Below are 17,234 nucleotides of genomic sequence, written 5' to 3'. Positions count from 1 at the left end.
AAGGTTGCAGGCTCAGCTCCCAGTCAGAGCACATATGGGAGGCAACCAATTGATGTTTCTCTCTCTCTCTCTCTCTCTCCTCTTTCTCTCTCTCTCTCTGTCAAAATCAATAAAAATATATCCTCAGGTGAGGGTTAAAAGAAATTGTAAGTGCTGGCCTTGTCATTTTCTTTATTTTCCAGTGTATCTTACACAAAACCAGACAGTGTCAATATAAATTAAAAATTCTTAGCATAAAGGAACAATTAAGACTTTTCACCTGATTTTCCTCAAAATACAAAGTTCCTTCATCAAATCACCAATTATAGCACTAGAGAGAAGCCTAAAGTCTTAGTTTAGCTATGTGAAATTGGGGAACGATTTTGCTCCGGAGTTTCTAACATATCCTAAGCACTACATCATGAGAATATGGTTCCAATGTCTCTTCAGATATTTCATGAGCCTGATACTCACTCCTTGTATCAGAGAAATGTTTATCCACTTTGATACCCTGATTTCTCCCACAATATTGTCACACCCCTCTTGCTGATAACCACATACTCTATTTTCCCCTCTCTCATTTCCCTCTAAAGCAAGAAGCAAATCTTGTTATGTTTTCAGAAGTTTTAATGACCGAGTGTGGGGGAAGGGTGAGAACCCATGTTGTTAGTGAGCTCTGGGAACCACAGAGTCACTTAGGTGGAGGGATCTCCTTGACAACGGGGAGTCTGGTCACATCCTTCTCTAAGTGACAGTCACTGAGGTCAGGGAGATGTCTCTCCACACCTGGATCATCTTCACAGATGCTGGGTCAAGTCGATGGGGAAAAGTGTAACATTGGCGACCATTTACTGTTACCTGGAAGACAGTACGTGTCAGAAATATAGCATGCCACCAAACAAACTTGCCGTCTTCCTTTCCGTTTCTATCCTACACATGCACCATCCACCAGAAAGTCCTAGTCACACTCTAAAACCCAACACACCTGTTCTTTTTATAGCGTTCCTTTTGTGACGATTTCAGACAGTTATTCACCCTATTTTCTGAGATTCTCTCATTCTTCCACTTATGTTAGCACATTAGGTCGCAGTGTCTATGTCTGCCTGGGCTTCCCTCTGGCCAGGATCTGTTTCATGATTTGGGAGTCTGGGTCTTGCATAGAGTATCATAGGCTAATTCAGTGGTTCTCAACCTTGGCTGCACATTAGAATCACCTGGGAATCTTTTTTAAAATCCTGATTTCTGGGCCTCCTCCTCCGGAAATTCTATTTCTTTGTTATGGGGTGGGGCCACAACATTAGCAACGAAGAAACAGAATTTCCGGAGGAGGAGGCCCAGAAATCAGGATTTTAAAAAGTTTCCCAGGTGATTCTAATGTGCAGCCAAGGTTGAGAACCACTGGGCTAATTGGTCATTAAGTGTTTATTGAGTGCATTCGGTTTAGCTCTGCTAAATGTTACTGCTGTTTACTCCTGATGGGTGGTAAAAGTAAAGAATAAAACTCTTTTTTTCCTATTTTTTATAGCGCGAGGGTGGAAGGAAGGAGGAGAGAGAGAGAGAGAGAGAGAGAGAGAGAGAGAGAGAGAAAGAGAGAGAGAGAGAAATGTGAGATTCAATTGGTTGACTTCTCATTAGCCTTCTTGGGGCTGGGTTATTGAACCTGTAACCCAGATACGTGCCATTGACCAAGAATCTAACCTGAGACCCTCAGAGTGCAGGCCAATGCTTTAACCACTGAACCAAAACTTGAATGTTCCTGAAGAGAAGGAATAGTACATATGATTAAAATGAGGACATTTTTATTAAGCTTATAAAAATGGAACAATGCCTCACTTCAGTCACAGGCCATGAAATCTTTTTGCTTCTCCAATGATAGAAGGCTTAAACATACCCTTTATGGGTGTGGCTATGGAGAAATACTGAACTTTTTAGGTCTTAATTTTTCAAATTTAAAATGCATAGCCTTTTTGAACCAGTTATTCAATTCCTCTGAAATTATCCTCCTTTATAAGAATAGGGAGGTTAATAGTGACCAAAATTGATATAGAATGAAGCATCGTTCATAAGAGCAAAATATGGAAGCCCCCTAAATGTGCATGAATAAGAGCCAAGTTAAATTATTCTGACAATGCTTCTATTGAAATGTTATGTAAACATTAAATAATGTTGGGGCATCACAAATAGAATGATGTGAGTTTCTCTAACATACATTCTTTGACAACAAGTAAAATCTAGATATCAATGTGTGATTTCTAGAGTAACTTATAACCTCTTTGTTTAAACATGGAAGCATATAGAGATAAGTGATAGATAGATAGGTAGATACATAGATACATAGATACATAGATACATAGACTTGAACAAGCATATAGTATCTCTGGAAGGAGCATAAAGGAATTAGGAATTGTTGCTCTGGAGAGAGGGACTGGGTTTGGCAATGTAGGAAAGACTTAATTTTAGACTGATTATAATTAGTTATATGCACATTTTAACAATCTCCTACATGAAAACTGAAGGAATGAGAGCATAGGTAGAAACGATGGTTGTGAGTGAAGACAGGAACTTCTCCACCCTGGAGAATAAGGCATGTGGGCTGATCTTGACCTGCTTAGATTTGGAAAAGGACCTGAGCATGGCAGTACAAGCAGAGGGTGCTGTGTGATGAGAGAGGCAGGCGATGAACCACAAGTGACTCTGGGGGCCAGGCCAAGGAGAGCTGTGTGCTCCTGTGAGAGCCCTGAGAGCCACAGGATGGTAGTAGATGTTCCTGGCACACTCACCTGGTACTCCGTTGACAGCACCAAGATGCCCAGTTCAAAGGGTTGGCCATTCTCAAAGGAAATAACAGAGCTCCTCACTTCTTCATCCCAGTTCTCACCCTGACGGCTGTTCATCACCACATATCTGTCACATAACACTCGGAAATGGAAGGCAATGTGTGTGTTCACTTCAGTTTTAGTGTGGAAATCCACCTGCAGTTCTGGGTTCATGCTGAAGGCAAAGCAGGCAGCATGTTAAGTAGGACAGTAACTCATGGGGGACCACATTCAACACACATATCCACATCCTCCCCAACTCCTGCTGGAAGGAAGGCCTTGCTGGGTGAGACTGCAGTACGTGTTCCTATGGGGCTGCTTCAGCTTGTCCTGCCCAGGCTGGGGAGATGCCTCGTCTCTTAGCCCAGGACTCACACTGAGCAGCAGTCACTGGCCTGGGGCTACTTTTCTTGCCCTGGAAAATACTGTGTCCTATTGATAACCAACCTCAGCTCCAATGCCTGAGTGACCCCAGCCCCCAGACTTCAACACTTGCCCACAGTCATGCACCTGTAGTTTTAATGCCTGACACCATATGGGTCTCAAGAACCTGCATCTGCATTGTGCTACCATTACAATAATTACAAACGTCAACCTCAGTCATGCATCAAGTGACCCCCAAAGCTCTAATAATCTCACTTCTCCTCCCCATGGGCTACAGATACTCACTTGAAAGGCATGACAAATGTCCCTTTGATTTTCACGAAAGAACCAACAGACAAGGATACATATTTTGTATATGGGACCTGCCATGGGAGACAAGAGTGGTTGAGAGGGGTAAGGCCAGGTGTCGTCTCCCATCCTGTAACAGTTCCCAGTGGCAAAGCAGGTTATACTTCAAAAGACATCCTCTCAGGACCCACTTCTTCCCACCTCACCACAGGCAGGTCTCTGTGTCTTTGAAGAAATGATACGGTTGAAGTTAACAGCAAGAGTTCTAAAGCCAGGTGGCCTGGATTCTAATGCGGATTCTGCCTCTTACAACCAATGAGAACTGAGTTCCATTGCTTGAATGCTCCCTGCTTCCATTTTCTCAGTACAAGAAGGATTATAAAAATTCATATTTCATAGGATGTTCTCAGGAATAGCTGAGCTAATACATGTAAAACCTTCAGCATGGTCACTGGCAGGTATAGGGTCTGACAGGGGTGACTTAGCAGAAGGGGAGGGCCCTTTCTCGGATACTACCCTCCCACCAGTTTTTATCTGAAACTGTGAAGATAAGACTTTAGAATGTAAAAGTATAAAATATAAAAATTCACTCCAATATAAGATAGTTGTTTAAAGGGCGAGGGAAATAATGGAAAAGGAGACTCCTGAGTGTGGCATGTATATGCATCAGAATTTTCAGGGGCAATGGTGTCATTTCATGAATATGCACAAGTTGCTGAGGAGAGTCAGTACCTGCACACAGGGTGGGAGACAGGAAAGGAATTAGATAGAATTACAGGTTGCTCCCTCATAACAACTGTAAGCTTTGTCTGGACTGAAGCTGGTTTTGTTCCTTCCATCATCAGGTGATCCATTCTCTGAAACCAATTCTCCCAATCACCTTCCCAGAGAGTCAGGATCTCCTACCATTTTTTTGTTAGGACAAAGGAAGGACTGGCTGGGGGAGGAGACCTGAGGCAGGAGCAGGGGTCACTGTGTGCTGATTCAGACAGGAGCTCCTATGCCCCACAGTCGGAGTTCTCTTTCCCCCAGCCTTCTTGAGAAGAGGCATCTGAGGACTGGCTCATTCTGCTCTCATTAATGCTCTGGAGGAGTCCTGGGAAACCCACTCTCCCCAAGACCTCCAGTTCTGCCCACCAGGAGCCACAATGATACACAGGAACAGAACCACAGCTGCTTAATCAGTCACTACTGTATATGGGAGAACCATCAGAAACAGACACAACTACACACATGTTCATAGTTCAACATGCAATCATAGATCATCATACACACACAGATACACAAAGACATGGAACTCACCGTCTCACACATACCTCTCAACACTAGTACTCACGATAACATGCATAGCTGTTCAACCACTGCCCCAGCTGCACTACACACACATACTCAGAGGCATGAAGACAAACGTGCAATGTCACCCCCTTGCACCCATGCTCACACTCCCTCATCCCAGTCAGCTGTTCACTTCCCACACAAAGTCACAGTGTTTCAATAGACTTCACCCTCTGTCAGATACCACCAAATGCTGACAGTAGCTACACTGGCCCATCCTCTCTCTTCCAAACATTCACAACCCCTAGTAAAACATTCCCAATACTTTCATCTCAGAAAATCTCAGACTGTTTCCTCCTTCCCTTACGGGACCTGGGATCACTGAAGGCTGTTCCTGTTCAACTCACCGGGATCGCTGCCATTGTTGTGCCTTCTGCTGGGAAGCTCTTCCGAACTGTGTCTGGTTGTGTGTGTGATGTCTGCAAGTGGCAGGTTATAAATGATTTATGGAAGCCCCGCCCTCTGGCTTCCTTTCAGTTTCTAAGTCTCTTCTAGACAGATCCCCAGCCGGTGAGAAGGTGTGGGGTATCATAAATAGAATCAATCACAACTTGTCCTTGAAAAGGACGTGTTGTGATACAATAGAAACGTCAGTGAGGAAACTGTGGGTGAGGAAAGATTAGCAGGAAAAATTCATGAATAAGGGTGATGGAATGATGGGTGAGTGGGTCTATAATCCAGCCTACGTGCCTCTCACCAAGTATTTATCCCTCAGAGTAGAACCCACCCAAAAGGTACCCATTTTTCTGACTTGATTAATGGCAAAGATTTGGTGGTCCCGGAGGTAAGGACTCCCTTCCAGAGGTCCTGGGAGGTCATAGGAATAGATCCTCAGCAGCCCTGGAGATAGAGATAAAGTCTTGTCTCAATTCTTTTCCACAGTAGGTCCCTTGGCTCTGTTAATGCCAACAGTGTTTTAGCCTTTTTGTTTCACGCTCTTGGTGAACTTCCAACATACCTCAATCAAGATTGGACATTTAAGATGAAAAATTCTTTGTAATAATAACACTTGAATAAGTATGATTTAATCATGATGACCTATTCATAAATTATAGCAACCCAATTAATGACACGTCTTAGAGTCATTTAAAAAAGTTAAATGAAACAATAAAAACTAGTTAAATCAGAATGTTTTCAACATTAAGATTTCCAAGTGGAACATAATGAACAAAATAAACTGATGAACAAAATAGAAACAGAGGCATGGATACATGGAACAGACTAACACTTGCCAGAAGGAGTAGATGAAAGAAGGTGAAGGGATTAGCCAAAGAACATAGATGCATAACCCATAGACACAGACAGCAGTGTGGTGATGGCAAGAGCAAAGGGAGGCCAAGGGCTGGGTTCCAGTGGGCAACTGGAACATTCCCCCAGAGCAGGGGTCCTCAAACTTTTTAAACAGGGGGCCAGTTCACTGTCCCTCAGACCATTGGAGGGCCATACTATAGTTTTAAAAAACTATGAACAAATTCCTATGCACACTGCACATATCTTATTTTGAAGTAAAAACACAAAACGGGAACTAATACAATATCTGTATTTGCATGTGGCCCGCGGGCCATAGTTTAAGGACCCCTGCCCCAGAGTGTGCATGACCTAAACTCTGAGGGACTCCGGTGAACCAGTCTCCAGCCCCACCTTTCTCTGATGTTCCAGTGAGCAAAAGGCAGCCTGACCTTCGGCCATGTCTTACTGATAACATTTCTAGTGAACCCAAGCAGCCCCACCTTGGTCCAGTTCTTCCTGATAACCTTTGTAGTGAACCCAAGCAACCCCACCTGGTCCACATTTTCCTGATTACGTTTCTAGTGACCCCAAGCAGCCCCACCTAGGTCTACGTTTTCCTGATTATGTTTTTAGTGACCTCAAGCAGCCCCGCCTAGGTCCATACTTTCCTGATTACGTTTCTAGTGACCCCAAGGAGCCCCGCCTAGGTCCACATCTTCCTGAGAAGGTTTCCAATGACACCAAGCAGCCGGCCTTGGCTCTCCTGTTGCTTCATCTATCCTAAGCCCTTCCCTTATTTCACTATCCACAACTTTAATAAACAGTCTCACAATCGCCTTGTGTTATGAAATTGTTCCTGCTTGCAGTCGCCAACCCATACATTACTGGTGGGCCATAGGTTTATCCACTCCAGGCCTAATCCTCTTCCTGTGAAAAAAGTGTCCACTCAGGACTGAAAAGCCTGTGGAAGCAAGTTCTCCCCTGGAGGTTGGATTGTTTTCAGATCCAGCACAGCCACAGGAACTGGCTGCTAGTACTTGTTCAACTTGCTATTTTCCAGCATGTTCCTTGGGCCGTGATGTGGTAGGACCCATGTTTCTGATCCCTTTGACCTGCCCACACCTGCAATCACCCACGTGTGACCACACAAATGCTTGCTCTGAAGCCTAATTTCTCTCCTGGAGAATGAAGTCCAGGTACAAAATTCAGGATCATATGACGATTTTAATCAGATTTGGTCCAAATGACCAAAAAACAGCACATGAGAACGAACATGAGAATTTTATATTTTCATTTATGTAGTAAGAAGTTTTCATTAACAAGTTGAAAAATCAGTCTCCAAATAGTAAAAACCTTGAGACTTAAATCTGGAAATCAGAAGGAAAACTTTTCATTACTTGCCCAAGTCCCCTTCCACCCTGGGATGGGGGCTGGGTCAGGTAGTGGACTGAGGCTTAGGAGTGTAGAGGGGCAAGAGAAGCACCGTTTTTGGAGTAGAACCATTCACCACATGGCCCAGGGCTGAGGGAAGAACCTATCAAAGTGCAGCTGTGGTTTGTAACTGGGTCTGGATTTGGGTTGCATGTGAAGAGGAATTTGAAACAGTTTGTATCAGGAATTACCAACTGATGCACATTTCACATCCCATCAATCAGGCCTGCACAAAGACTCCTGCCTGCTTACAATCAGTGTGCTCAAAGCAGCCTGGAGCAGGAACTTCAGACAACCACGTGTGGGTCCTGAATTGTATGAGGTGATTGGGTACTTACTACATTACTTAAATTCATTGGCATCATCAGACATGCCCCACAACTATCACTAAAGCCTCCCTTTTTCCATCTCAAAAGGACATTTAGAACACACACACACACACACACACACACACACATCATTTATGCCATGAACTATGGATCACGGCCTCTTCTGCCAGGTGTCAGTCCAAAATGCACTTCCTCGGGGCACTCACTCACTCACTCACTCACTCCTGAGATTATGTCAAGTCTCTTGTTACCAACTCCCTTCGGGCCTCTTTACATGCACTTTAAAAAAGAGTTCAGTACTTATCCCTTTAATGTCTGTCCCCTGCCCTCGACTAAACTGTTTGCCTCTTTGGCAGCTATGCACTCTGCGACCAGCACAGGGCCCTGCCAGAGCAGATGCTCTCCGTTTATTGACATCAGCAGCAGCTGTATCCAGGAAGGAAGTGGAGGTGAACCGGATCCAATTTGAGAATGAAGGGTCTGGAAGACCAAATACCTAGGAGTCAATCTGATACAAGTGAGCGAGATCGTCACAATGGCACCTTCCATACATTGCTGAAATATAACTCAGAACTGGGGACCGTTCTGGGGAGGAGCCAGACATGGCCCACTCTCCCAAGTGCCCTCCTGGTTGAGAAACCTGCAGCTCCCAGGACTCTCTGCCCCTTCTTCTGACTACAGCAGTGGAGGGAGCAGTGTGCGTGCGTTCATGTGTGTGTGTGTGTGTGTGTGTGTGTGTGTGTGTGTGTGTGTGTTTGTCCTCCAAAAAAAAGGAGGAAGTCAACAAAGCAGACAGACAGGCAAACAGACGTGCCCTTCCCAAAGCTCTGTCCTCTGTCCTCTGTCCTCAAAATTGGCCTGCAGCCGCGGCTCAGACGAAGCGGTCGGCACACTGCTGTCCTCTGAGAGGATGTGAGCCCAGAGAGGCGGGCCTGGTTTTAAATACCAGTGGGCACCGCCTGGATGGAGCCGCGGTGGATGATGGGAGATGAGGGGCAGGGTTTTACACCTGTCTACCCCCCAGGTATTCCCGCTTTGTCTCGGTGGCTCCGCCCATTAGACAATTGCTCTCTTGACTCGACAGTGTATTTTAAAATGTCAAACACTGTAAGGCCAGAACGTAGGTATTTAATTTCAGAATATACAGAGGCCCTGGCCGGTTTGTCTCAGTGGTTGAGTGTCCACCATGAACAAAGAGGTCACCTGTTCAATTCTGTCACCTTCCCAGTACACAGGCTCCATCGCCAGTTGGGGTGGCCCACGATGCAGGTGATCAATGATAGTCTCTCACCTTTGATGTTTGTAGCTTTCTCTCCCTCTCACTGCCTCTCTCTGAAACCAATTAGAACATTTTTTTGTAAAAAAAAAAAAAAAAAAGAAAGAAAGAAAGAAAGAAAGAATGGATACATTCAAAGGTTAAAAATAAAACTTAACTTACGTTAATTACCTATGATTAAGAAGAAGAAAAATAGCCGAAACCGGTTTGGATCAGTGGATAGAGCATCGGCCTGCGGACTGAAGGGTCCCAGGTGTTATTCCGGCCAAGGGCATGTACCTGGGTTTCGGGCACATCCCCAGTGGGGGGTGTGCAGGAGGCGGCTGATGGATGTTTCTCTCTCATCGATGTTTCTAACTCTCTCCCTTCCTCTTTGTAAAAAATCAATAAAATATTTTTAAAAATTTAAAAAAGAAGAAGAGTAAACAGATCCTTATACCAAATATTTGTGTTTCCCATCATGGATGCACAGAAGGAAAATCAAATGACAGCTGGAGAAAACCCTCTACGGAGTCCATGACTGCTCACCGAGTTTCCATTCAGTGGGTGGCTTCACATTTCTACGGTTAAACACTTTTGCCAAACATTTTGGGAGAAAATTTGAAAACAACTTTAAAACATTTTCACTGAAAAACATTCTAGTGCAGGGGTGGGCAAACTTTTTGACTCGAGGGCCACAATGGGTTCTCAAACTGGACCGGAGGTCTGGAACAAAAGCATGGATGGAGTGTTTGTGTGAACTAATATAAATTCAAAGTAAACATCATTACATAAAAGGGTACAGTCTTTTTTTTTTTTTTTTTTTTTTTTTTTAGTTTTATTCATTTCAAACGGGCCGGATCCGTAGTTGGCCCACGGCTGTTCTAGTGTGTGAAAGTACACATATGAAGCAAATAATTGAAAGCCAAACGCAATGTTTCCCCCATTGAAACGTGGTGGGACATTTTTAAGGTCTCTATTTGCATGTATTTTCTGTGTCCACTCTTAGAAGTGTCCATATAATCGGATTTGAAAATCAAACACCAAATACCCAGCCTGATGAGCCCTGAATGCTACTCAAACTCGCCTGACCCAAGGATCTGCGCCATGCCCGCCCTCTGCATCAGAAAATCCGTGCGTGCCTCGACCCAGACGGCCCTGTCACCCACTTTCATGTCGCCTCTTTTAGGATGTTTCCACTGTCCACTTTCACCCCAACAAACGTGGAAGCCCTTCCCGATGTCCTGGACTCTCCAAACTACAGCGCATGTGGAGGGACTCAAGTCACAGAAGCCCAGCTTCCTAAGAAGGGGCCAGGTTGAGGGAGGACATTGGTGTCCACCGCTTATCCCAAGAGATCCCAAGTGAGGAAAAGATGCCCCAGAGCCTGGAGGGTCTGGAATCGCCCCGCTTGGATGGAGGGTTGGTCTTGGAGCAGGAAAAGAAACGCCCAGGACCCTGGACAGAGGCGATCAGTGTCCCAGAATCTTCTGCAGGTGGAGGAGTCACTGGAACCTGGGGCTTTTCTGGAGAGGAAGCCTGAGCTCCACCTGTCGCTAGCTGCGGCGACCCGTGCATGCGCACCACAGGGGACGGTGTCCTCTCCACCCACTACCAGATCAAAACAAGGTCATTCAGGTGGGAAAGTGCCCACTTCCACACCCTCGCACATTCACCCTGTGGTTGCAGGCAAGTCCCTGCCCACCGCAGGCCAACCACCTGCAGCAGCACTTTGTCCTGAAAGGATGTGGAGTCCATGCACCAGGGGCCCATTTTGCCTCCGTTCCCCAGACACAGTACTGAGCTGTGAGCAGGACTTCATCTGGGAAGAGCATCCGGGAGAGACACAGAGCCTCTACCCTCCTGGTGGCTCCCTACACCTGCACCTGTAATTCATTCACCCCAGCGTCTCACCTCTGGCTTCCTGCTAAACGACAGGCACGTGTGCACACTGGGCCTGGGCATCCAGGCAGAGATGGGAGCCCCGCCCAGTAGAGGATCCCTATCTGCTGGATTGACTCTGAAGCCAACCGGAAGCAACGGACCACTGAACTCTGAGTGGAGGCCAGGTTGAAGGAAAATTCCATCGTGTTGTGCTTTGATGGAGGCCAACAGGATAGTCTGTCTGAACAGCTCTCAGGATGAGGGATGCTTGCTGCGGGGGCCCTGCACCCATGTCCCCTGAATCCTCATGGCACTCAGCCCTGAGTGACCACAGTTCCTCACCAGCTCTGTCAGAGGTGGAAGCTGAGGGCCAGGACTTTCTCCAGTTTACAGTCACCACTGTCCCTGGGTTCCCAGACCCAGACCCAGCCAGGACATGTGCCACCAAGCCGGGAACGTCCCTGTCCCCATCCACCTGGCTGTGCTGAGGAAGAGGAGCTCCTGATCCGGCTGTACGGGCTGGGGCCTGACATGCTCACACAGAGGCTGAAGCGAGCGTGGTCAAATGCTGTGTGACCAAGCAAAGGTTTCTAAACACTAACATGATAATAAACACCAGAACCACAGGATTTATTCTAATTCTAGAGTGAACATGTATAGAAGGTTAAGGGCCTCCTGATATATACAGTGTGGGGAGGATCAGGTTCAGGGGTGGAGGGAGGGATCAGGTGAGGGGTCCAAGGAAAGGGACAGGGACTCAGACAGTGTCTCAGGCAGAGGGTCAGAGGCAGTGATGGATGACAGCTGAGATCCCAAGGCAGGGGGAGGGCAGACACAGAAGGGCCAGCAGCCAGCCAGGGAAAACCAAAATGAGGAGGGGTAGGTGGTTGGAACTGGTGAGACTCTGGGAGGCTGAGAGGGTGTGTGAAGGCAGGCCCAGGCTGATGTCAATAGTCACCTTGTCTTCCCCCAGAAGGTCATATAAAAGAGAGGGGACTCTCCACCACATACACTAGAGAGACACGTGGTCACCATCATCTCCAGGGTTGCCCACAAGATAGCAGACAGGCTGGAGGGTCTCGCTGGCATGGTGGCCGGCAGCAGGGTCAGAGGCAGGCAGGACAGCTGAGGGGTGACGATGGCCAGGGTGGTGCTGCCTTCCCCTGGAATGGTGTCTTCTGTGAGCCAGTGAGTGACAATAGCAAGTGGGAGGGCAGTGGTGTGAGCTCAGGAGGGTGCGAGGAGGGTTTCTCCCTCTGGTGGGTGTGTGACCATCACCAGAACCATGCCGAAATGAACTCAACACTGAGTCCTGCTCACCCCTGCCGTGGCCCACACGTGTTGCAGTCAAAGGACCAAAATGGAGAGGAGCTGCGAGGACCTGGGCGTGTCCGAGTGTGAAAGGAAAAGAGTTTGGGACTGGAGAACATCTGGGAGTCCCTGGGTGTAAACGGGAGAGCAAGCCCCAGAGGTCTGGGAGCTCATGGGGGTTTCCTGTGTGCGATGGGCTGACTCCCGCAGAAATCTGGGGATGGTGGGAGAATAACTGAGTGACTCTGGAGGGTCTCTGGGGACAGCAGCTGAAGACATGGGAGACCTTGGGGTGGAACCTGGTGAGGTCTGTGAGTGATTATGGGATTCCTGTGTGTGATGGGCTGACTCCCGCAGAAATCTGGGGGTGGTGGGAGAGTAGCTGGGTGTCTCCAGAGAGTCCCTGAAGCCTGGGGGTGAAGGACTAGGCGATGGCAGGACAAACATGTGATAGATTGTTTGTGAACAGGGTGACCCCGAATACCTGCTAGAAGTGGGCGTAGAGCTAAGCGACTCCGGTGACAAAGGATTCAGATCTGGAGAGAGGAATGTTGAACAAAATAGGTCCAGAGACATTGAAGCATGCAACAAACTGACAGATCTCAGATGGAAGCAGTCTGGAGAGACGGGAAGAGATTAACCAAAGAACTTTTATACATAAATACATATCCAATGAACATAGACAATAGTGTGGTGAAGGCTTGGGGTGGGGCAGAGGCTGGGAGGAGGGTGGGAAAAGGGGGTAAGTGGAATTAGGGGACCTTTGTAATACTGTCAACAATAAAATAAAAGAAAAAAAGCAAATGAAAATGCACTAAAATAGAAATGCTTAAATGGTGATATGAAAATGGTTATACTGATTGTCAAACTGCAGTGGGATGGCCAGGGAGGGTTGGGGGGCAGGAGGGAGGGGGGTAAAAGATCAACCGAAGGACTTGCATGCATGCATATAAGCATAACCAATGGACATAAGACACTGGGGGGTAAGGGAGGCCAGGGGATTGTCAAGGGCGGAGGTGGGGGAGGAAAAGGACACATATGTAATACCCTTTGTAATACTTTTAGCAATAAAAAAATTTTTTAAAATAAATATCAGATAAATGAAATATATATTTTTATGTTATATATATATAAACATATATATATATAAACATATATATAATATACTAGTACTAGAAGAAACTACTGGGCAATTTTTTAGGTCTCAGAATATCAAAGAACTTTTCAAAGCATCTATTGATATAATTATGTGATTTTTTTAGCTTGTTGATTTGTTGTATTATATTAATTAATTTTCAGATGTTGAACCAGCTTTGTATACCTGGGATAAATCCCACTTTGTTGTAGTGTGGTGTATAACTCACTTTATACATCATTGGATTCAATTTGCTAATATTTTGTTGATGATTTTGCACCTATGTTTATATATACAGTGGAATATTATTCAGCATTAAAAAAACAAATGAAATCTTGCCCAAAAAAAAGAGAAAAAGAAAAATATGTAAATGAAAATGCACTAAAACAGAGATGCTTAAATGGTGATATGAAAATGGTAATATATTGACTTTCTAATATTTTTCTACACCTGAAAGGTTTGTTTTGAAAACTTTCTGGGACCATAACAGTGACTGTGAGTTCCACAAGACAGGTGACAATCTGTCTTGTACACCTCAATATCACCTAAATTTAAGATTTCTGCACTTTTCAGTACTAGTCTGTATCATTGTACCCCCGGCAAAAAGTTTACTTCACTACAGCAAAAGGTAAAATATTGAAAACTGAAGGACATCAGAGAGGAGTCAGGACAGAGCGAAGGGGCATTAATCTTAGGCCACCTCTCTGTCTTTACCCCTCCTCATCCTCTCTCCTTTTCCCCCTCTTTCATGTTTCATCACATTTTTCTCCATGCCTCTCCCCTTCCTTGTCCTCCCCCTTGTTCTCCCTCTTGACTCTAAGTCTTTGGCGACATCTCTGCTTACCCCACTGTTGTAAGACCCCAAGTTGCAGCCCAGAAGGCTTGTAACTTCTAGGGGATCTGTCATCCCAGCTCACTAGTAATGCCACCTCTATGCTTTGGTCTTTTCCTGGGACTTTTGTTCTTCTATATTAATTTATTTGTGTATCTACTCCAATGCTAATTGTCTTACTATCATTACATTAGACACATTAACATATGATTTATTATCACCAGGTGAGCCTGAATCAGTGTGAAAATTTCTATAAAAATCTTATTGGGATTTTGTTAAAAAAAAAAAAACTATGACTTCTTGGGTTATTTTAGGGGAGAACTGGAATTTTTAGAAAATGATTCACCTCTATTAATATGGTGTATGTATCCATAGATTCAGGCCTTCTATTAAATTATATGTGTTTTATAGTTTCCTTGATAATTGTTTTTGCAGAAATTGATAGTAAAACTGTAAATAAAAATAATTAATGATAAATTGAGGATGTAGCTTTCTTGGGAAGGTGAGGACACAGGAGGCAATGGGGAGGAACATGTATTTTTTGTTGTTGTTAATCTTCACCTGAGGATTTCTTTCCACTGATTTTTAGAGAGAATAGAAGGGAGGGGGAGAGACACACAGAGAGAAACATTGATTTGAGAGAGATACATTGATTGGTTGCCTTCTGCACACCCCAATCAGGGCTGGGCATTGAGCCTGCAACAACTGAGCTATGTGCCCTTGACCAGAATAAAACACCTGGGACCTTCAGTCCTCAGGCCGATGCTCTAGCCACTGAGCCAAACCACCTAGAGCTGAGGGACACCTGTTTTTGATTTTTGGGTTCTTTCTTCTTCAGGGTTATTTTGAACTAGAGGCCCGGTGCCTGAAATACGTGCATGGGTAGGGTCCCTAGGCCTGGCTGGTGATCAGGGCCAATCGGGGCCTCCCTTCACCTGGCTGCCAGGCTGCCGGCCAGGGCCTTCCTTCGTTCCATGCTGCCCCCTGGTGGTCAGCACACATCATAGCGGGTGGTTTAACTCCTGGTGGGTCAAACTCCCGAGGGGACAATTTGCATATTAGCTTTTTATTATATAGGACTAGAAGCCCAATGCATGAATTCATGCATGGGTGGGGTCCAGCCAGCCTGGCCCCAATTGTGGCAGATTGAGGCCAGGCCTATCGGGAGAAGGAGACGGTGGGAGGTTGGCTGGCCGGCCCACCCTGATTGGGCCCATCATGGCTGGGCCAGCTCGGGGGAGGGGCCATGGGTGATTGGCCAGTGGGCCCCGCCCCCAATTGGTGTGGGGGCAATCTGGAGCAGATTTGACTGGGGGAAGGGGCCGCTGGCCAATTGGTGTGGTGGGGTCTGACTGGGTGTGGGGCCAACTGGGTAGGGGCTGTGAGTGTTTATCCAACTGGCCCTGTCCCCAAATGGGGTTAGGGGTCCAATTAGGAGCCATTGGCCTGGGGGAGGGGCAATGGGTGGTTGGCTGGCTGGCCCTGCCCCTGATCAGAGTTGGGGGGGGGGGCTTATCAGGGCAAGAGCTGGCTATGGGGAGGAGCCATGGGCCTATTCGGGTGATGGGGGCCCATCAGGGGTGGGGCCTGGTGGGGGTAGAGGCTGCAGTAGTTTGTCCAGCTGACTCCGCCTCTTATTGGGGTATTCGGGGGCCATCAAGGGCAGAGCCAGCTAGGGCAAAGGGCTGCAGGCCAATAAGGGTGATGGGGGTCCATTGGGGGTGGGGCTGGCCCAGGGGAAGGGCTATAGGTGGTTGGCCACTGGCCCTGCCCCTTATTGGGGTGGAGGGTTGATCAGGGGTGGGGCAGGCTGGGGGGAGGAGCTATGGGCCAATTGGGGTGGTGGGAGCCCATTGGGGGTGGGGCCTGCCAGGGGGAGGGTCTTCAGGAGGTTGGCTAGCCAGCCCTGCCCCCTACTGGGGGAGTGATTCGGTGGGGGTCCTACTGGGGGGAAAAGCCATAGGGGGATTGGCCAGCTGCCCTGACCTTGATCTGGGTGGGAGAGGCCGATCAGGGGTGGGGCTGACAGGGGGGAGGTGCCCCCTGAGGTTGGCTGGCTGGCCCCACCCCCAGATTGGGCCGGTTCACTGGCTGCAGTGGGCATCATAGCGACCAGTTGTTCTGGTCCTTCTGGTGTTCCAGTCGCTGGCTCTTTATATATATAGGATAATATTGCTATGAGCATTAAGCAATGTCCCTGTTTAGATATGTAGGTTAGGACTGAGGCACACTCGGTCACTCAGTTGCTCCTGCTCTCCCTCCTCACATCTACTTGAAGTCGCTTCTCTGTGGGAGGCCCCACAAAATTCACATCCATGATTCCCAAACCAGGTTTCCTCTCCATGTGAAGCTATCGCAGCAGGGACCCTGGGAATGGGACAATCTTCAGGGGTGGTAGACACTTGGTTTCATGAATTGTTCTATTTATTAAATAGATTCTGATGCCAGCAGGTGACCTTGTTGCTTTCCTGCTCACAAATGTCTTCAAAGTTCAAACCCCTTATCTTAGCTCTCAAAGCCTTGTGATAGGGATCCTGCCTCTTTGGTATTTACCGGCTATTTACTTAACTTATCTTGTGGACCCGAAATGTAAAATGCTGCTGTAGTGCCACAAACATGCTGTGGCTTTCTCTTCTTTTTTCTTAAAATATCTTGCAATTTCTGCTTAACTTTTACACTGACCCTTTATTAATAAAAAATATTAGTATTTTAATATTCAGAATAGTTGCTGACTGTTATTGAATTATCACTATACTAACGTTGTGTCTATTTTAAGTTTATTTTTGTTGTTGACACTATTACAGGTGTCCCCTTTTCCCCCACCTTTGCCCACCTCCCTCTCCCCTCCTTCCCTCTGGCCATCACCATCTGTTACACAGAAGTAAGTATCCGTTCAGGTCCTTTGTCCTTCTGCCTATAGGTTATGCAGACATGTTCTTTGGCTAATCCCTCACCTTCTTTCATCCAGTCTCCCCTGCCCCCCACCCCTCTGACAACGGTGAGTCTGTTCCATGTATCCCTGCCT

At 46.6% G+C, this 17,234-nt stretch overlaps 1 protein-coding gene across 1 annotated transcript; it reads right to left on the bottom strand.

Annotated features, from left to right (window-relative positions):
- Positions 1 to 585: 585 nt before the first annotated feature.
- LOC138999909 (galectin-10-like) lies at positions 586 to 5,251 on the bottom strand. Its single transcript, XM_070402128.1, has 4 exons — positions 5,150 to 5,251; positions 3,465 to 3,541; positions 2,760 to 2,970; positions 586 to 837 (listed from the first exon to the last, which is right to left on the bottom strand). The coding sequence occupies exons 1-4, from the start codon at positions 5,162 to 5,164 to the stop codon at positions 724 to 726; spliced, it is 417 nt and encodes a 138-aa protein (XP_070258229.1). The 5' UTR covers positions 5,165 to 5,251; the 3' UTR covers positions 586 to 723.
- Between the last annotated feature and the right edge of the window lie 11,983 nt (positions 5,252 to 17,234).

This window comes from Myotis yumanensis, unplaced genomic scaffold, assembly GCF_028538775.1.
Source record: "Myotis yumanensis isolate MYYU_CA2020_CCGP unplaced genomic scaffold, mMyoYum1.0.hap1 SCAF_23, whole genome shotgun sequence".
Taxonomy (NCBI): domain Eukaryota; kingdom Metazoa; phylum Chordata; class Mammalia; order Chiroptera; family Vespertilionidae; genus Myotis; species Myotis yumanensis.
The sequence above is the reverse complement of the archived record's forward strand: the minus strand, read 5'-3'. Positions and strand labels throughout refer to the sequence as shown.